Source organism: Photinus pyralis, unplaced genomic scaffold, assembly GCF_008802855.1.
Source record: "Photinus pyralis isolate 1611_PpyrPB1 unplaced genomic scaffold, Ppyr1.3 Ppyr1.4_LG10, whole genome shotgun sequence".
NCBI lineage: Eukaryota > Metazoa > Arthropoda > Insecta > Coleoptera > Lampyridae > Photinus > Photinus pyralis.
Window position 1 is genome coordinate 10,268,995 of NW_022170250.1, and position 18,555 is coordinate 10,287,549.

Below are 18,555 nucleotides of genomic sequence, written 5' to 3' on the forward strand. Positions count from 1 at the left end.
TCAACCTGCTAGAGTTGGCAGAAATGTAACTAACCACGATTGTGTCTAATCTCCCCGTACTTTACCGGTCCAATAATAACAAATATCAATTTTATAAATAAATAATGTAATTTACCCTATAATTTGTTTTGAATTATCGATAAGAAATGCACAAAATCGTTATGGACTAAAGAGCCGCTGGAAATTAGCACCCTTAGGTATCCGAAACATGGAGGAAGCTGTCGACAACATTGAAAAACAGGTAGAGAATTTCCCTTTTCTCGCACCTACTTTTAACGAATGTAAACGCAGATGCAAAAGGCCGACGAGAGGCTCGACAGCTTAGCGGTGAAAGTGGTGAACGTCGAGCGCGACATTTTCGCCGACGACGGTACGGAGGTCGCCGTCAACAACCTACTCAAATCGGTGACGGACGTCAAGAACGACTACCAGAATCTGCGCAAGGACATCCACGAGGTGCAAGATCTACAAAAACAGTTAAGTAACTCGTTGCAATCGCAGCTTCAGCTTTTGCAAAGCAAGTACAACTTCTTGAAAGAGAAAATATCAGTGAATGTGCCTAGAAATTATCCGGGTGTGCCTAAAGTCATTGTAACCGACGCATCACCTGGCAAACCTAATTCGAAATAGCCGTTGTTTAAAAGAGACGCTACTTCGCTTTAGAAATGGCAAGAAAACCTTCCTATAACAAGATTATATTGCCATTTTTAGTGCAGCTGTGGCACTATTTTCTATAGGAATATTTTACTTAATTGTGAATGCTTTCGTTTTATTTAATGGTCAATACCGATTCCTATGTGTCAATTTTATAAGTGTAGCTAGCGGAGGTATTAATAATAATATGCAATATTTGTATAGGGATATATTCTAAATTTTTGACACATAAATTAGTCTGTGATGTGTTTGAAGTCTGCATGTTTTACCTATTTAGATTAACGAAGAAGAGTACAAACCGTTTCTTGTAGTTTTCACAATCTGCACCCAAGGCAGAGGGGATGTAAGTTGTATTTGCAGGTACTTGGCGGAGTGAGTATTTCGCACATTTTCGTCACCTTTTTTAAATTGGTTAATCTAACGTTGCATGACGTGCATCCTGTAGTTATCAATCGGCATGTGCTAAATGTGTACATGCATGTTATGAGTCAATTATTGTAGAAGCCGTAACGGAACTGAGTTATTACCACGATATCAAGCACAATATTCTAGACTACTGTAACCGTTTTATGTATTTTAATGCGAGTTGTATCTGGTGCAATAAAGTCTTATCTATCACTGTTTTTGAAATGAAAGGCAGATTTTGTCAAAGTTCTTTAATAACGCAGAATTAGCTTACTGAGAATATGAAGTGAGGAGATCGGCTGCTGACATTTCGCTATCTTTCTCCACCAGCGCCTTCGTTAATCCGACGTTATCTCTGCAGTTCACCAAACGTTGCCAGAGACTTGTACACTGGAAGTGCGAGAGCAGGATGTTGTAGTATAACTTCCGTAGTTCTTCAGAGGCGCTAAGGCTGTCGTTATGTAATTTTTCATAAAATTCGATCTGCTTTCTTTCCCCAGCGGATAAATTGGACACGTTTGCTTCGTTTGGGGGGCCCATTTTTCGAGTTGCTTTCTTTTAGAAATTCGACGATTTTCAAATTGTCAAACAAGATGGCTGCCAGTAGATGGCGACATAGTAAGTCAGGGCCGTACTCGACGTACTTTTAAAAACTGGGACTACAATAATTTACCTTCAATGCTTCTAAAATTGCATATGCATTAATGATGAGAAATACAACTGAAAATGAACTAATTCGCATATTATTAGAGGAGAAAAGTTAACATGGATAGCAACAATCTGCAAAAAACCTTTTTCCCACATTAATTGCCTATGATCAGTTTTGGAATATTCACCCGGTATCTTAAGGGTACGAAACAATCCTGTAAGGCAAATGGTTAAACCACATTCATCCACACAAACATACTCAAAACACTCAAATTGTGAAAAGTTTGTTTAATAATGATCGCAATTATTAAGATTGTGAAAGCTCGGAAATTTAAGTCGAAATAAATTACATTGGAAAAATAAACTTTGAAAATCATACTTCACCGAATAAAAATAGAAATATGCTGGAAAAAAATAACTTACCTACCAATAAAAAAACCAGCCGTAAAATTAATATTAAATTGTGTAGTAAAATTAATTGTTTGTAATGATGTGAATGCATAACATAAAATTATAACATCAAAAAAAGGTAGCAGGTAAACTTCAAGAGGTAATATATAGGTTAAAAACAAGTTTTTGGAATTATGGGTCAGGTAAGAAGGTACCAAGATTCTCAGAAAAAGCAAGATGGAAAATTACATGTTTTTGTAGGCAAATTAACTAAACACAAGATACGTGGAAATTAATGAATCGCCATTTAATCATTTAATTATCGCACATAGATTCTAAACTGAAGGGATTTGATTAGCGTAATCTCGCCCCCGCAAAATAGGTAGCGCCGCCCCTCGTTCGGAGTTTAACAACAGTTTAATGTCGAAGACAATCACGGAATTAGGTGTCGCAGCTCAATTTTGACTACAGTTTTTACCACCCCCGTGACTGCTTCATTCACGGAGAAAATTGTTAGTTACAAACAACAAATCAGTACATACATCAAACTTAGACTTATATGCATGTTACTTCAGGGACAAGACCAAGTAATCAACATCAATAAACATAAATTAAGCAAGCATTACACCAAAAACGTAAACAATTACAAACAATAGCATAACGGTATTTAACATATGCCATTCTGCATTGCGGTTAAAGCAAGTAAATTTCAAAAGCGAAGATTGAAACACAAAAATCTATGGAGCGACGCGTTCACGACCGCCATTCAAGACAAGATGCCAAACGTAACCCCCATCCGTGCTTTTTAGATGGCGCCGGCAGCTTTTCCCATCTAGAAATTGCAAAAATGTATGTATCGTCGTAAGTTCTATGTACAGAGTGGAACCTCTCAGAGTTAATTTATCTCTTGTTCTCCGGCGGGAGTCTGTAGGAATGCGGCTTATGCAGAATATTCTCCTGGAATTTCAATCAAATGCAACTAAGAATATTGAGTAAGCACTAAAAAGTCCTCCGCCAAGATTGGCTAAAGAAATTGGACTATGGTCCAATTGAATTGCGAAGACCAGTACCATTCTTCCAACATTTAAGGGAGACTAAAGATGGCGCCAAGAAAATATTTAAAAAAATCCAATTTAGACACCTGTCAAGTGTCAAGGTTTTTTAAAGACCACATCCATTATTTAAATAAAAGACTCAATTAAACAACAATTGAAGATCAATACAATACTTTCAACATTTAATGGAGGTTGAAAATGCCGCTAAGGAGGCATTAGAAAAATGTCAGTGTGACAACTGTCGAGTGTCAAAATTTTTTTGAAGTGGCAAAAACAATATAATCGAGCTTACAATACTTCCAGTATTAAATGTAAGTAATGAATACGTCATTAAGGTTTTTAGAGAAATAGATTGCCGTCAAAATAGTAGAGACACCATTTCAAATACCAAATTTGTACATACTATAAAAAACAGTATAAACTTTCTGTCAAGCGTCAATTGCATTATTAGGGGTCGACGTGCGTCATTCAGCTTTTATTGCACCTACCAACACAAGACTGCAGATTCAATGCAAGTACCTATACCGAAAATCCAGTCAAGAAGATACTATACAATAGTGTCAATTTTTGAGAGTTCTCAAGTGTCAAATTTAAGGGGAGAACAATTGTTCAAGTGACATTCAATCTCTTATTGCACCTACCAACATAAGACTGATGATTCAATGTAAGCACCGAAAATTACATCAAGAAGATATAACAAATGGTACACATTTTTGACAGCTGTCAAGTGTCTGACATTTAAGGAACTAACAGAAAAGTGTTCATGTGACACATTCAACTTCTTGGTGCACATATCAACACAAGACTTCCAAGATTTAATGTAAGTATTGAAAATCCCATCAAGAAAGTACTATAAAAGATAGTACACATTTTTGACAGCTGTCAAGTGTCAAATTTAAGAGGCAAACAATTGTTCAAGTGACATATTCAAGTTCTTATTGCACCTACCAACATGTGACTTTGAAGAATCAATTAAGTACTGAAAATCCCAACAAGAAGATATAACAAATACTATACATTTTTGACAGCTGTCAAATGTTAAATTTAAGTAACAAACAGAAATAGTTCATGTGATGCATTCGACTTCTTGGTGCACATACCAACACAAGACTTCCAAGATTTAATGTAAGTATTGAAAATCTCACCAAGAAAGTACTATAAAAGATAGTATACACTTTTGACAGCTGTCAAGTGTCCAATTTAAGAGGAAAACAATTGTTCAAGTGACATATTCAACTTCTTATTGCACCTACCAACATGTGATGGAGAAAATTGTTAGTTACAAACAACAAGTCAGTACATACATCAAACTTAAGACTTATATGCATGTTACTTCTCGGACAAGACCAAGTAATCAACATCAATAAACATAAATTAAGCAAGCATTACACCAAAAACGTAAACAATTACAAACAATAGGATAACGGTATTAAACATGTCATTGTGCATTGCGGTTAAAGCAAGCAAGTAAATTTCAAAAGCGAAGATTGAAACACAAAAATCTATGGAGCGACGCGTTCACGACCGCCATTCAAGACAAGATGCCAAACGGAACCCCCATCCCTGCTTTTTAGATGGCGCAGCCAACTTTTTCCCACCTAGAAATTGCATGGTTGCCAACTCTCAAAAATGTATGTATCGTCGTAAGTTGTATATACAGGATGGAACCTCTCAGAGTTAATTTATCTCTTGTTCTCCGGCGGGAGTCTGTAGGAATGCGTGAAAATCACTCGCAGCTTATGAGAATATTCTCCTGGAAATTCAATCATCAAATGCAACTAAGAATATTGAGTAAGCACTAAAAAGTCCTCCGCCAAGATTGGCTAAAGAAATTGGACTACGGTCTATGGGACGACCCCACGTCGCACGATACATTGGTCTAGGAAAACGATCACTCCCAGAGACCACGCCACTATCACTCCGAAAAACGTCCAACGCGGGTTCCCACCGCCGCGCCACTAATACCCCAGCTAGACAAGCTCCATCTACCACTCACCGAATTCGGCCGGCGACGTTAAGATACCCCCTTCAGAAGGCGAGTTCGGCTCAATCCGTGCTTCAAATTGATGAAACAGGCCATTATTTACGCCGAACTCGCTTTCGGATCGCTCGGCACCACCTGCTCAGCACAGGATGTTCTTCAATTTGAAGCATGACGTTAGCGTTAGCAAACAGAAATTCGAGTTGTCTAGGAGCGACTGAAAAATAAACATTCCCCAAATCCCGATAGGCATCGAGGCGATAAAGAACGAGAGCAAATGTGAAGCCATCTTTTCGGGAAATATGACGTGTTTGTTCGAGAACATTCTAGAACACCTGGGAGCGTTCGAGAACTTTCTAGAAAGCTGCGTGTTTGCTGTATAAGCAAATCGAATTGCGATTCAGTCTGTTCTAACAGCGTTGACGAAGTGAAATTTTCAATGATAATATAATAGTAGTAACAGGTGGCCCCTTTTATCGTTAAATTTACGAAATTACTGGTATGGGAAATTTTATACGTGTACCGCTTCTTTAGGAAAAGGAACAAACTTTTAGTGGAGATTGACATTGTCTTAAGATAAGAAACAAGTGTAAACGTTACAGTGTTGCCATGATCTCCCTTAAAAATTTGCATTGGGTCTCGCCGAGGTATTCAAGTAAAAATCTGGTGGGGGACAGGCATTCTTCAACGAGAAGTCGAGGTCGAGCTCTACGCGCGTATTGATTTTTAATCGAACCGTCGGTTTTGCTAAAAAAAAGGAGACACTACACCATATATTTCCCATTTTAGTAACAACAGATCCAGATAAAATTATTAATTACAATAAAAACTATAACTGGTAAAATGAGGATACTTTTCGTTTAACATGTCGCAATCATTTGAGGACAATTTGGAATGTCGCAAGAGAGCTCCTTGGAACAACCGCTTCGCGTGTTGCGATCTTCGAAGTAGTCAAACATGATGGGTTTGCGGCAAAAGGCGCACTCCTGAAATTAGAGATTAGAGCGAAGGGGTTAACCGACAAAGTTACCTTGGAACACTGCGGGCCGGTCAGTGGCAGCTCCAGTTCCCTCCAAACGACTTCCATGTCGTCGACCAAGACGTTTATGAGAGCTTCGGTGTGATGCGGCGTCGGCGCTAACCTCAGCTTTTCCTCCCCGCGCGCGACGGTCGGATAGTTGATCGCCTGCACGTAGTGGCCCTTTCTGAGGAGGCGGTCGGAGATCATTGTGCACTGGAAGGGATCGGCGACTTTGATCGGAATTATGTGACTAGGCGTGTGTTCCACGGGGAATCCACGGCTCAGAAGCGAGTTGCGTAGGTACTTCACGTTCTCCTGGTGACGCCTACGTAACTCGCGACCTTCATCCGAGGCGAGGATGTTAATTGCTTTGAGAGCACCCGATAGAACGGTCGGCGGCAGTGAAGTTGTAAATATAAAACCGGCGGCGTACGAGCGGATCATGTCGATCAGAATGGCATTGGCAGCAATGTAGCCTCCAACGTTGCCGAACGCCTTCCCCAAAGTGCCCGAGATCATATCCATCTTGCTCAGCTGCCCGTCGCGTTCCCCGATCCCCGCACCGTGATCACCATACAACCCCACTGCGTGCACCTCATCGACAAAAGTGAGCGCTCCGTAGTCATGCGCGACATCGCACAGCTCCTCCAATGGGCAAACGGCACCGGTCATGGAATGTACAGTTTCAAACGCGACAATTTTGGGCACATCGCGATCGACGGTCATCAGCAGCTGCTCCAAATGCCTCGGATCGTTATGCCTAAAAATATGTTTCGGCACCCCGCTGTTTCGTATCCCCTGTATCATGGAGGCGTGGTTGCCGGCATCCGAAAAAATATGGCAACCCGGCAGAGACTTCGCCAGCGTGAAGAGCGTCGAGTCGTTCGCGACGAAGCACGAGGTGAACAGCAGCGCCGCCTCCTTCTGGTGCAGCTTCGCCAGTCGCTCCTCCAGGCTTTCGTGCAGCATCGAGTTGCCGGAGATGTTTCTCGTACCGCCCGCTCCGGCGCCGAACTTGTCCAGCGCCTCGCTAAGTGCAGAGTGAACGGTTAGCACAATCGCCCCTTAACAGTTTCGAGAGCAAATTTACCGAACGGCGGTCTTCACTTCGGGATGACAGGACATGCCGAGGTAGTCGTTCGAACACCAGACGGTTATCGGCTTCTCGCCGGACGAGTACTCCATCGCGTTCGGAAACTGGCCGGGACCCGCCAGACGATTGACCTTTCGAAATATTCGATAGGAGTGATCCTTCTTCTTGCGCATTATTTGATCGTGGAAAAACTGGTCGTAGGAAAACGAGCCTAAAAGAGGAAGGGTATTTCCTGTCAGTGTCAATTTAGAAATATTAACTGTCAAATGGCATTGAGTGTCAATTGACACAAATGAATACCGAATGATCCTCGAGATCTTCACGCATCCATTACATTTATATCCTATGTCAATTTTCAAAGCGGTCGGACGTTTCTAAACAAAGTTATCGTGCACACGGACAGACAGACAATACAAATTTCTCAACGATCTCGAGGATCGTGAATAATTATCAAATGATCGAGACTAAGTGTCAATTTTGACAATTGAAGTTCCTTAAAAAAAGGATACTCTTAGTCATCTGTCAAATGACACTAGGCCATCGACAAATATCGATTTCCTTGAATTAACCGTCCGCACGGTATGTGGGGTAATAATTCTAAACGTTACCTTTCCCACACTTTTTAAAACCAAAATTGACACATGTCAATTTGACAGGTAGTGTCAACTGAGAGAGTTATCGACTGATAACTAAGTGACAATTCTCGCCATCAGTAAAATGTAACTAAATTCTGCGATTAAATGCCAATGAGTGTCAATTGATAAATGCTAATTGTCAATGATAGAAAGATAGGTGAATTGACAGATGGTAAATGTGAACTGACAAATGCCGCTTGAAAGTTTTCAATGTGCTTCCTTATTTTAACTAACAAACAGCAGTTGTCCATTGAGACTTACTCAATAATAACAAAATAAATATAGAGCGCCAATTGACAAGTGGCAAAATGGTAATAAATGTCAATAATTTAATTAAAAACTGGTCAGTGTCAATGGAAAGACAGTAGCTGTCAGCTCACAGAATGTCAGTTGACACCGTAGGAAATGAAAGGTACAAAATCGTATGAAATGAAAAAGTCCTGCGACTTACTCAAATAACAAGCAGAGTGCCAATTGACATAAGTGCCAAAATGACAACTGACAAAATATGAAGTTTTAATTAACAACTAAGTGTCAATGGAAGGATAGTGGCTGTGAACTCACAGATGTCAATTGACACTGTGGCAAATGAAATGACTTACAATCAATATCTGCAAATGTCAATTACAAAATAACAAATGACAGCAAAAAATGTCATCATCTGTCAATTGTTACTAAAGAAAGGAAATGTCAAAGATTCACTGTAGGTAGTGAAAATGTTACCAAGGAAATATTTTCTAAACAACTGCAATTTTTGATAGGTGTCAAATGTCAAAATGTTTGTTCAAGGGAGAGGAATCATTGTTCAAATGACAACACATTTCATTTTACATTGTATATACCAAACCAAGATTCACTGTAGGTATGTCTTCAACGAAATATTTTTGAAAATATTGTCAACTTTTGACAGCTGTCAATTGTCAAATTTGAATAAAACAATCAATTAGTAAGTAACAACAATTGCTAATATCAATCCAATTATTTCAACATTCAATGGATATTAAAAAATGTAATTGTGACACCTGTCAAGTGTCAAGATTTGTTAAAGATCGGACTCGTTATTGAAATATACAACTTTATTAGACAATTTAATAGCGAAGACAAGTACCATTCTTCCAATATTTAAGGGAGACTAAAGATGGCGCTAAGAAAACATTAAAAAAATCTAATTTAGACACCTGTCAAGTGTCAAGGTTTTTTAAAGACCACATCCATTATTTAAATAAAAGACTTAATTAAACAACAATTGAAGATCAATACAGTACTTCCAACATTTAATGGAGGCTAAAAATGCCGCCAAGCAGGCATTAGAAAAATGTCAGGGTGACAACTGTCAAGTGTCAACAATTTTTTTAAGTGACGGAAACCCATACAATACTTCCAGTATTAAATGGAAGTAATGAATATGTCATTATTAGAGAAATAGATTGCTGTCAAAATAGTAGAGACACTATTTCAACAAATTTGTACAGAAAAAAACTATAAACTTGCTGTCAAGTGTCAATTGCATATTTAAGGGGCGAAGTGATTCAGATTCAATGCAAGTACCTACCGAAAATCCCATCAAGATAATATAAAATATTGTCAATTTTTGACAGTTGTCAAGTGTCAAATTTAAGGAGAGAACAATTGTTCAAGTGACATTCAATTTCTTATTGCACCTACCAACATAAGACTGAAGATTCAATGTAAGCACCGAAAATTTCATCAAGAAGATATAAAAAATGGTACACATTTTTGACAGCTGTCAAGTGTCTGACATTTAAGGAACAAACAGACTTTGTTCATGTGACGCATTCAACTTCTTGGTGCACATACCAACACAAGACTTCCAAGATTTAATGTAAGTATTGAAAATCCCATCAAGAAAGTACTATAAAAGATAGTATACATTTTTGACAGCTGTCAAGTGTCAAATTTAAGAGATAAACAATTGTTCAAGTGACATATTCAACTTCTTATTGCACCTACCAACATGTGACTTTGAAGAATCAATTAAGTACTGAAAATCCCAACAAGAAGATATAACAAATACTATACATTTTTGACAGCTGTCAAGTGTTAAATTTAAGGAACAAACAGAAATTATTCGTGTGACGCATTCAACTTCTTGGTGCACATACCAACACAAGACTTCCAAGATTTAATTTAAGTATTGAAAATCCCATCAAGAAAGTACTACAAAAGATAGTATACATTTTTGACAGCTGTCAAGTGTCAAAAATTTAAGAGGCAAACAGGCGTGTGATTCAACATTTATTCAAGTATTGAAAATCTACTATATTTTTGACAGCTGTCAAGTGTCAAATTTAAGAGGATTGTTCAACTGACTCAACTTCTTATTGCACCTACTGTGACTTGAAGAATCAATGAAGTACTGAAAATCTCAACAAGAAGATATGACAAATACTATACATTTTCGACAGCTGTCAAGTGTTAAATTTAAGGAACAAACAGAAATTGTTCGTGTGACGCATTCAACTTCTTGGTGCACATACCAACACAAGACTTACAAGATTTAATGCAAGTATTGAAAATCCCACCAAGAAAGTACTATAAAAAAGATTTTTGACAGCTGTCAAGTGTCAAATTTAAGAGGAAAACAATTGTTCAACTGACTCAACTTCTTATTGCACCTACTGTGACTATGAAGAATCAATGTAAGGACTGAAAATCTCAACAAGAAGATATGACAAATACTATACATTTTCGACAGCTGTCAAGTGTTAAATTTAAGGAACAAACAGAAATTGTTCGTGTGACGCATTCAACTTCTTGGTGCACATACCAACACAAGACTTACAAGATTTAATGCAAGTATTGAAAATCCCACCAAGAAAGTACTATAAAAAAGATTTTTGACAGCTGTCAAGTGTCAAATTTAAGAGGAAAACAATTGTTCAACTGACTCAACTTCTTATTGCACCTACTGTGACTATGAAGAATCAATGTAAGGACTGAAAATCTCAACAAGAAGATATGACAAATACTATACATTTTCGACAGCTGTCAAGTGTTAAATTTAAGGAACAAACAGAAATTGTTCGTGTGACGCATTCAATTTCTTGGTGCACATACAACACAAGACTTCCAAGATTTAATGTAAGTATTGAAAATCCCATCAAGAAAGTACTATAAAAGATAGTATACACTTTTGACAGCTGTCAAGTGCCAATTTAAGAGGAAAACAATTGTTCGAGTGACATATTCAACTTCTTATTGCACCTACCAACATGTGACTTCGAAGAATCAATTAAGTACTCAAAATCCCAACAAGAAGATTAACAAATACTATACATTTTTGACAGTTGCGTTAAATTTAAGGAACAAACACAAATTGTTCGTGTGACGAATTCAACTTCTTGGTGCACATACCAACACAAGACTTCCAAGATTTAATGTAAGTATTGAAAATCCCATCAAGGAAGTACTATAAAAGATAGTATACATTTTTGACAGCTGTCAAGTGTCAAATTTAAGAGGCAAACAATTGTTCAAGTGACATATTCAACTTCATATTGCACCTACCAACATGTAACTTTGAAGAATCAATGTAAGTACCTACTGAAAATCCCAACAAGAAGATATAACAAATACTATACATTTTTGACAGCTGTCAAGTGTCAAATTTAAGGGGCGAATAATTGTTCAAGTGACACAGTCAACTTCTTACTGCACTTACCGGCACAAGACTGCCTGGATTAAAGTACCTAAAATCCCACCAAGAAGATAGCTATAAAAAATAATAACTACACGCTTTTGAGAGCTGTCAAATGTCAAAAATGTTTAATTAAAAGCGAGTAATCACCGATTGGGTATGCCTCGCAAAGATTTAATGGAGGTCTTGGAAATAGGATCAACAAAGTGTTTAAAAATGACAGCTGTCAACATAACCTACCTTTTGTTGAAGTTTGGTTAGTTACTTCGATCGTTTCATCTTGGTCAACTTTTGCTACTTTCACCTCGGACAAAAATGGACACTTGGTTTCTTGTTTGCTTTCGCTAATCGGTTCTGCAAAAGAATTGGGCAAACTTAAAATGAGCACCCTGTATTTTGTCAGATAAATTCCTTAAATGTTAGATTAACATTTGCCCTTGCTTCACGTACTCATTATATAAGAACGAGATTACGCAATCGCTCTCCTAACCCGTGTAATTCGTACAAAGACCGTATTTACCTGATTTCGGGGTCGTTTCCGACCCGAGCCAGCTGCTCAACGTCCGCGACATGACGGGGCAATGCTTCCCGTACATCTTCACCAATTCCGGTGCATAATTGTGCACGTAGTTCGAGCTGAGCTTCGCCAAAAACGGGCAGGGCATCTTGCCGTTAATCAAATTTGCACAACCTTCGGGGTGAGATGACAGATTAAAGGAGCGGCCCGAAGACCTTTCGCAATACTCACTTTGTACCTCGCGAAGACGTGGCAGCAGAAGACTCTTGGCGCGATTGCTCTAGAAATAATTCTCGCGATTACGACACTTTAATTTTCAATTAGGTCAACAGGTTAATTAATGTCAATTAAAGTGAACGGAACGTAACCTCAAACGTTCAAAGGGCGACTGACAACTACGAAAGGCAGCGTTCAATGACGACCACGTGACCACGTTCAACTTTCACTTTTTCGTTCTGGTGGGAAAACCCACTCTTGAGGTTTGCTTCGAAAAAACAATAGCCGAAACTGGTTAACAAAGTGATACGAGTTGTTTTTGGGTAATAAGTTAGTTTTTGTTTTCGTTTGTTGGGGAAATACGCGGTGCGACCGCAATGACCACATGGAAATCTGCACGAAAATGATCAAAACAAACAAATCCCAATTTCCCGAATTGTTTTTCATTGCAAAAGTTAAAGATTTCGTTTTTACTACGTCAATAAATAATTACAACAAGCAAGGCTCATATTTTCTGGCTGTCTGTCCGGAATTGTTACCTAATAAAATATTAATTGAACGCATGTTCTCTTTGGAAGTCCTCAATTTGTCAGGTGCCCTCATATTCGTTTTGTAATTCCCTTATAAGTTCTTCTCATCCTACAAGTCTGAACTCTCTTCAGAAAATTCCTGAAATTCTCCGCTCCGAATTTTCTAGAAAAATTCTCTCAATTCAATTTCACACCAACTCCTCTTAAGTTTCTCTCAATAAGGTCATCAAGTCTTCTCGAGTAAAGTTGTTCACAAGTTTTTCTCGATGTTCTCATCACCAATTTTCTCCAATTTCCTTTTCAGGAATTTCTATTCTTCTCAGAATCTCCATGTTCACTTAAGTTCGCAAGTTCCCCTCGAATTTTATTCAAGTGCTTCTCAATTTCTCTTCAGGTTTCCCCTTCTTCCAACTACATCTGTGTTTCGTAAGATCCTCTCTGGTTATTCTCGTGTGCCTTCGTGTCTTCTTAAGTTTCCATTAGGTTTTTTCCGGAATTTCCTATTTTGAACCGGAATTTCCTAGTTTAAACCGAAATTCTTCCGGTCGAGAACCGAAATTTTGGGATTCAAACCGAAATTTCTGATTTTGAGGCGGAATTTTCCACGCCTCGCGCACCTCTTAACGTACGTCGGCGCTAGTCTCAATTTAGGACAGTCAAGAATTCTATTTTTTTATTAGGCGCTTATTGGCTGGCTGACGAAGTAATTTTTGATAAATTCTACATTTCTGCCACTCTGTGTACTTATCATATAAATAATAATAAGAATTATGGTAGTTAGAGGAACTTTTCAGTCTCGCCTTTGTAAAATACACTGCCATATTTTTCATTGTTAAAGTCACAAAATAGCGTATAAGGTGGACGACTGGAAAATTATTGTCAACATCACTGTGGATTTCTGCCTTTGAGGATTTATATTTCAAAAAGTGTTTAAGAGAAAATTTATATAAATATATTTATTAATCGTAGTCCCATGGTGATGTTATTTATATAATAGGTAGATACTGGGTGAGACGGTAGTTTTATCCAAAAATTGTATGTACCTATTTTTCTACTCCGCAAGTTCTGTAAATTAGTTACTGTTTTAAGGGTAGTAAGCGTGTTAGACTTTGTTTTAATGAGGCATCCACAAGTATACGTGCATTTACCAATCTCTGCTTTTATTGAAAGAATGGTATTAAGTGTAATTCTATGGTGGTGGTACATAGGGTAGCGGATACGCATCACACTTCAATTATACGTAAAATCAACACGGCGTTTCACCCACGCGGGGCGAAACAATCATCCCCCACGACGAACTCGGGCTTTATAAGCCGAAGCGCATGCGTTAGATTTGAGTCTCTGCTTCGGTACGACCAGAGAACCATAACCCTAGGATAGAGAGTTTCTTAAAAAATGCAACATTTTAAAACGGGAAGATATTTTAACTTTAGGTGGTTATTAGGGGGTTGCATGGAGAATAAACATATTCTATAGTATTAAGTGAAATTCTATGGTGGCGGTACATATGGTAGCGGATACGCATCACACCTCAATTATACGTAAAATCAACAGGGCGTTTCCCCCACGTCGAACTCGGGCTTCATAAGCCGACGCGCATGCCGCTTCGATACGACCAGAGAACCATAACCCTAGGAGTAGGCAGATAGAGGTTTTGGGCAACAGCTGAGTAATAACTTCTCCAGTTTTTATTGAGCATCGCTGATAACGTCCTTATAACCTTTAAATGTTCTTAAAGCTCTTAAAGAGCCATACTTTAAAACAATTTGGGAGGCTCTTGGAGACACCTTGAGATTATTGGCGACTATTAATATGCAGCACTTTAAACGCTTAAATATGCTCTCAAGGCTCTTGGAGAATGTTTGAGACTATAGGCGATTTCTAAAGTTCCTTAAGGGTCTTAAAGGCTCATTAAGGTCAGCTTGCAAACGTTCGTAAAAACAGCGACCCTTAAGGCTCTTAAAGGGTTACTGTCTATTAATTGTTTACTGTAAAAGCTTTCAGGAGACCTTTAAAAATATTTGGAGGCTCTTTAAAGGTCCGCAGATGTTTTGAGCCTTAGATAGTCAAATGTATGCGGTTTTTTTCGCATTTTATAATGGCTATACCAATGCCGAGCGAACCGAATGCAAGTTCGGTGTAAATCGTGTTTTATGTATTAGAAATGTACCTACTTCGGGTAGGTCCTTTTAAAAGCCAAATTTATGCGGAACTCGCCATCGGCTCTCTCGGCATTCGTGAACGCAGCCTTAGATAGGCAAATTTGTGTTTCTTGAATTTATTGCCATTTAAAATAAGGCCGAGCGAGCTGAAGACGAGTTCGGCATAAATTCAGCCCTGTCTCATTTTCAAAATAAGATATCAGAATGAACACTTCCAATATATGACACGATTTATGCCGAACTCGCCTTCGGCTCACTCGGCAATTGTATATCCTTCAAAGAGCACACATTTGTCCATCTAAGGCTGCGTCCACAAATGCCGAACTCACCTTCGGCTCGCTCGGCATTGCCTTATATTGAATTTCAAAAAATTCAAACAGCACAGATTTGTTCACTTTATTGTCAATTAATATAAGGCTATACAATTAAATAAATTCAGCCCAGGTATCAGAATGTACACTTCCAAAATATATGACACGGTTCGTGCCGAGCGAGCCGAATTCGCCTTCGGCTCGCTCGGCATTGGTATAGCCTTCTATTAAATGACAACAAGTTCAAACAGCACAAATGCGGCCATCTAAGGTCTTAAAGCCCCCCCCCTGCATCTCAATTTTCAAAAATTTTACTTGGCGCCACTTGAGTGCTTACTCAAAATCTGAGACCAGTTAGTTGTCGCACGTAAAAGTTATGCAGGTTTTACTTTCAAAAACAAAATTCCAAAAAATAATTCATTGGAGGGGGGGGGGGGCCTTTAAGACAGCGAAATTTGATGACCGTCTGATACATTTCCAAGGTATAGGCTAATTGCAAAATCCAGAATTCTAGGACCATTCCCCTAAAAGTAGTCCAAAATCGCGGAAGTGGGTCCGGACGGTCAATCAGACGGACTGACAAAACGCAAAAAATTGAACATTTTATATGCGCAAAAAATCGAACGGGGGCGAGCCTAATTTATTCGTAGATGAAGCCTTAGATGGTAAAATTTTAGCTGTTCGAAATTTTAGCGCATTTTTGTAAGAATTAAAAAAAATGTGTCCTGCAATTTTTTGCAATAGGTGCCAGCCGGTCATTAAAAGAGAGAGAGGGGGGAGGCATGAATTATTTCTTGAGATGCAAATCTGAGACCAATTAGCTGTCATCGGATTTTGAATACGTAAAAATGTGATAATGGGTGGGGGGCGGGGGGTTAAAAACACGTTCTACCCTTCATGGAATTCTAATGAAAGGTCTCATCGAAACAAATTGGTTTGTGCAAACTATACCTTTCCCGCGCCACTCTCTTTCGAGATAAGTAGGTGACGAGGCGGGGGGGGGGGGGGGGGGGGAATTTTATGTTTCATGGTATTCTAATTAAAAGTCTCAACTAATCTACATGCAAAATCTGAGACCAATTAGTTGCCATTGGATTTTGATTACGTAAAAATGTGATAGTAGGGGGGGGGGGTATAGACACGTTCTACCCTTCATGGTACTCTAATGAAAGGTCTCAATGAAAGGAATTAATTTCTACCAAACATAGTCCTCCTCCTCGACCCCTTATCGTGATCGGATAAATTCCCCTATAACTCCAGAATGGATTGTGGGAAGAAGAGGGTACTCACAAATGGCGATTGGCAACGAAGTGTCGGAAGCGGGTACTTATAAAAGGCAAGTGGAACGTCAGAACGAGACATATCTCTTGGTGATGTCAAAGCTTTCAGTGCAAATATCAGCAGAATGGAGTGTCGGGAGATTTTGAATGTATGCTGGGCGGCCTTTAAACGCTTATGTGTAAAGATTCTCCTCATCATCTACCAAGAAAGTATTATGTTATCAAAAATCTCTAAACCTTCCCCATATAGTTTTATTCGTTGAAGTTTTTAAAAATAACAGCGACTATAGTTTCGGCGTACTGCCATCATCAGGCGACTAGAAGTGTATCACGATATATGGGGAAGGTTTAGAGATTTTTGATAACATAATATATTTCAACCCCCATTTCGGGGAACGATGGATCCAACTCAAAAAAAAAAAAATACCAAGAAAGTACTTAAACATCGATAGTATGCTACTACCTTATAATATAACCCAGTCATTTACTAAGCTAGAGAGAAGAAATCAGATATTTAATAATATACAGGGTGTTCCAATAAAAAAAATGCAAAACCTGTATAGTAGACTCAGATGGTTTTCACCAAACTTTCTTGGGAAGACTCATTAAAACTTTTAGAGACTTTTATAAAGATTCGATTGGAGGTTTCATCTGAATTGAAAGTTTCTGGGGAAATTTTCCCATACGATTTTTTGTTGTTGTGAGAAAATGTTTGATGAAATAGATGAATGGATTGTTTCTGTAATTGTAGATGACGGAACATACAATTAAAGTTTCCTGAAAACCTTTGATTTTATAGATCTTCGACCATTTATATGAGATTAATTAACTATGTAATCGTTGAATGTTAATAGGGTTTTGAAAGTAATAATGGGTGGGAAAAGGCACTTTCGTTTTCCATTCAGTTACCTTTTGATTTTTTAATGACGCAACTCCGTACGTACGTATTTTCAAATCTTTTTTTTTTAATGTTTGAGGGCAGATCTCACAGGTAAAAGGACGAGGTCATTTCGAACGCAAAACATGCAGTTTTTTTAATTAATGAGGAGTCTTATGGCCTATAGGTCCCAAAGATTTTTGTTGTTCTACTCTTTATGGAGTGTTTTAAGATCAAGCCATGACATTGCAGATTATACTTTTATCTTGCCATTCACAATTACGTAGCCTCTAAAAAAAAATCTCCACGGCGAAATTAAAAAATAAAATTCTACAAAACAAAAAGCATGGGTGATGTTAATATCGATATTCTAAATTACATTTCGAAATGACAAAAATTTTGTTTAATTACCGTTTCGTTAATGAATCAGTTATTATTAGGTCATTGCGATCGACTATGTAATTAAAATAAATGAAAGGGTCACTTACTGTCGATAGCATATTGTTCTTAAACGAGGGTTTCTTTGTAGGTATAGCACTGAACCGACTTTCACTGCAATTTGATAGCCACTACTAAACGAAACACGCCAAGTTGAATTAGAAGCGACACGAGCACGCGATTATACTAATGACGATAGTAGACACAATGTCGGTCAAGAGATAATTTAAATATCGCGAACAATTATAAAACGATAGCAGGTAAATTTCGATCGTACTTCCATCAAGAACGCTCACGCTTCCTTTAATTAATTATTTTGGGATCGAAGGGCAACTTATTTAGATGATCCAAAACGCACTCACCTTATGTAACAGGAGTACAGAGGCGAAAGTCTCGCTCAAAAAGTGGTTCTTCTTCAAATGAAGCAAAACATACTGTCCTAATTGCTGCCAGTAACAGGAGCACAGAAATAAAAGCTTCCTGATGGCAAAAAATGCATCAGGCGCATAGAACTGGAAACGTAAAATGACCCGTAAAAGCTTTCTGGAAGTAGTGTCCGATCAAAAAAAGAGTACCTTGTCCAGGTGACACAAAAGATTATTTCCTAATAGCTATTAATATCAGGGGTACAGAACTGACAACCTCTCGACGACAGAACATTGTATCAGGCGTATAAAGGTGTTC

The 18,555-nt window shown here is 38.3% G+C and overlaps 2 protein-coding genes across 2 annotated transcripts; one reads left to right on the forward strand and one right to left on the reverse strand.

Moving 5' to 3' along the window:
• The first annotated feature begins 15 nt into the window (after nucleotides 1–15).
• LOC116162055 lies at nucleotides 16–1,277 on the forward strand. Its single transcript, XM_031475577.1, has 2 exons — nucleotides 16–241; nucleotides 292–1,277. The coding sequence occupies exons 1-2, from the start codon at nucleotides 209–211 to the stop codon at nucleotides 628–630; spliced, it is 372 nt and encodes a 123-aa protein (XP_031331437.1). The 5' UTR covers nucleotides 16–208; the 3' UTR covers nucleotides 631–1,277.
• Nucleotides 1,278–5,891: 4,614 nt separating this feature from the next.
• On the reverse strand, nucleotides 5,892–18,071 carry LOC116161434 (5-aminolevulinate synthase, erythroid-specific, mitochondrial). Its single transcript, XM_031474771.1, has 7 exons — nucleotides 17,922–18,071; nucleotides 12,289–12,337; nucleotides 12,061–12,231; nucleotides 11,781–11,894; nucleotides 7,245–7,458; nucleotides 6,164–7,184; nucleotides 5,892–6,119 (listed from the first exon to the last, which is right to left on the reverse strand). The coding sequence occupies exons 1-7, from the start codon at nucleotides 17,931–17,933 to the stop codon at nucleotides 5,994–5,996; spliced, it is 1,707 nt and encodes a 568-aa protein (XP_031330631.1). The 5' UTR covers nucleotides 17,934–18,071; the 3' UTR covers nucleotides 5,892–5,993.
• Between the last annotated feature and the right edge of the window lie 484 nt (nucleotides 18,072–18,555).

Coding starts and splice junctions, on each gene's coding strand:
- LOC116162055 (XM_031475577.1), top strand. CDS start 209: ATGGAGGAAGCTGTCGACAACATTGAAAAACAG. Junction 242..291: donor TCGACAACATTGAAAAACAG/GTAGAGAATTTC, acceptor ATGTAAACGCAG/ATGCAAAAGGCCGACGAGAG.
- LOC116161434 (XM_031474771.1), bottom strand. Junction 12,232..12,288: donor ACGTCTTCGCGAGGTACAAA/GTGAGTATTGCG, acceptor CTCACCCCGAAG/GTTGTGCAAATTTGATTAAC. Junction 6,120..6,163: donor CCGGCCCGCAGTGTTCCAAG/GTAACTTTGTCG, acceptor CTCTAATTTCAG/GAGTGCGCCTTTTGCCGCAA.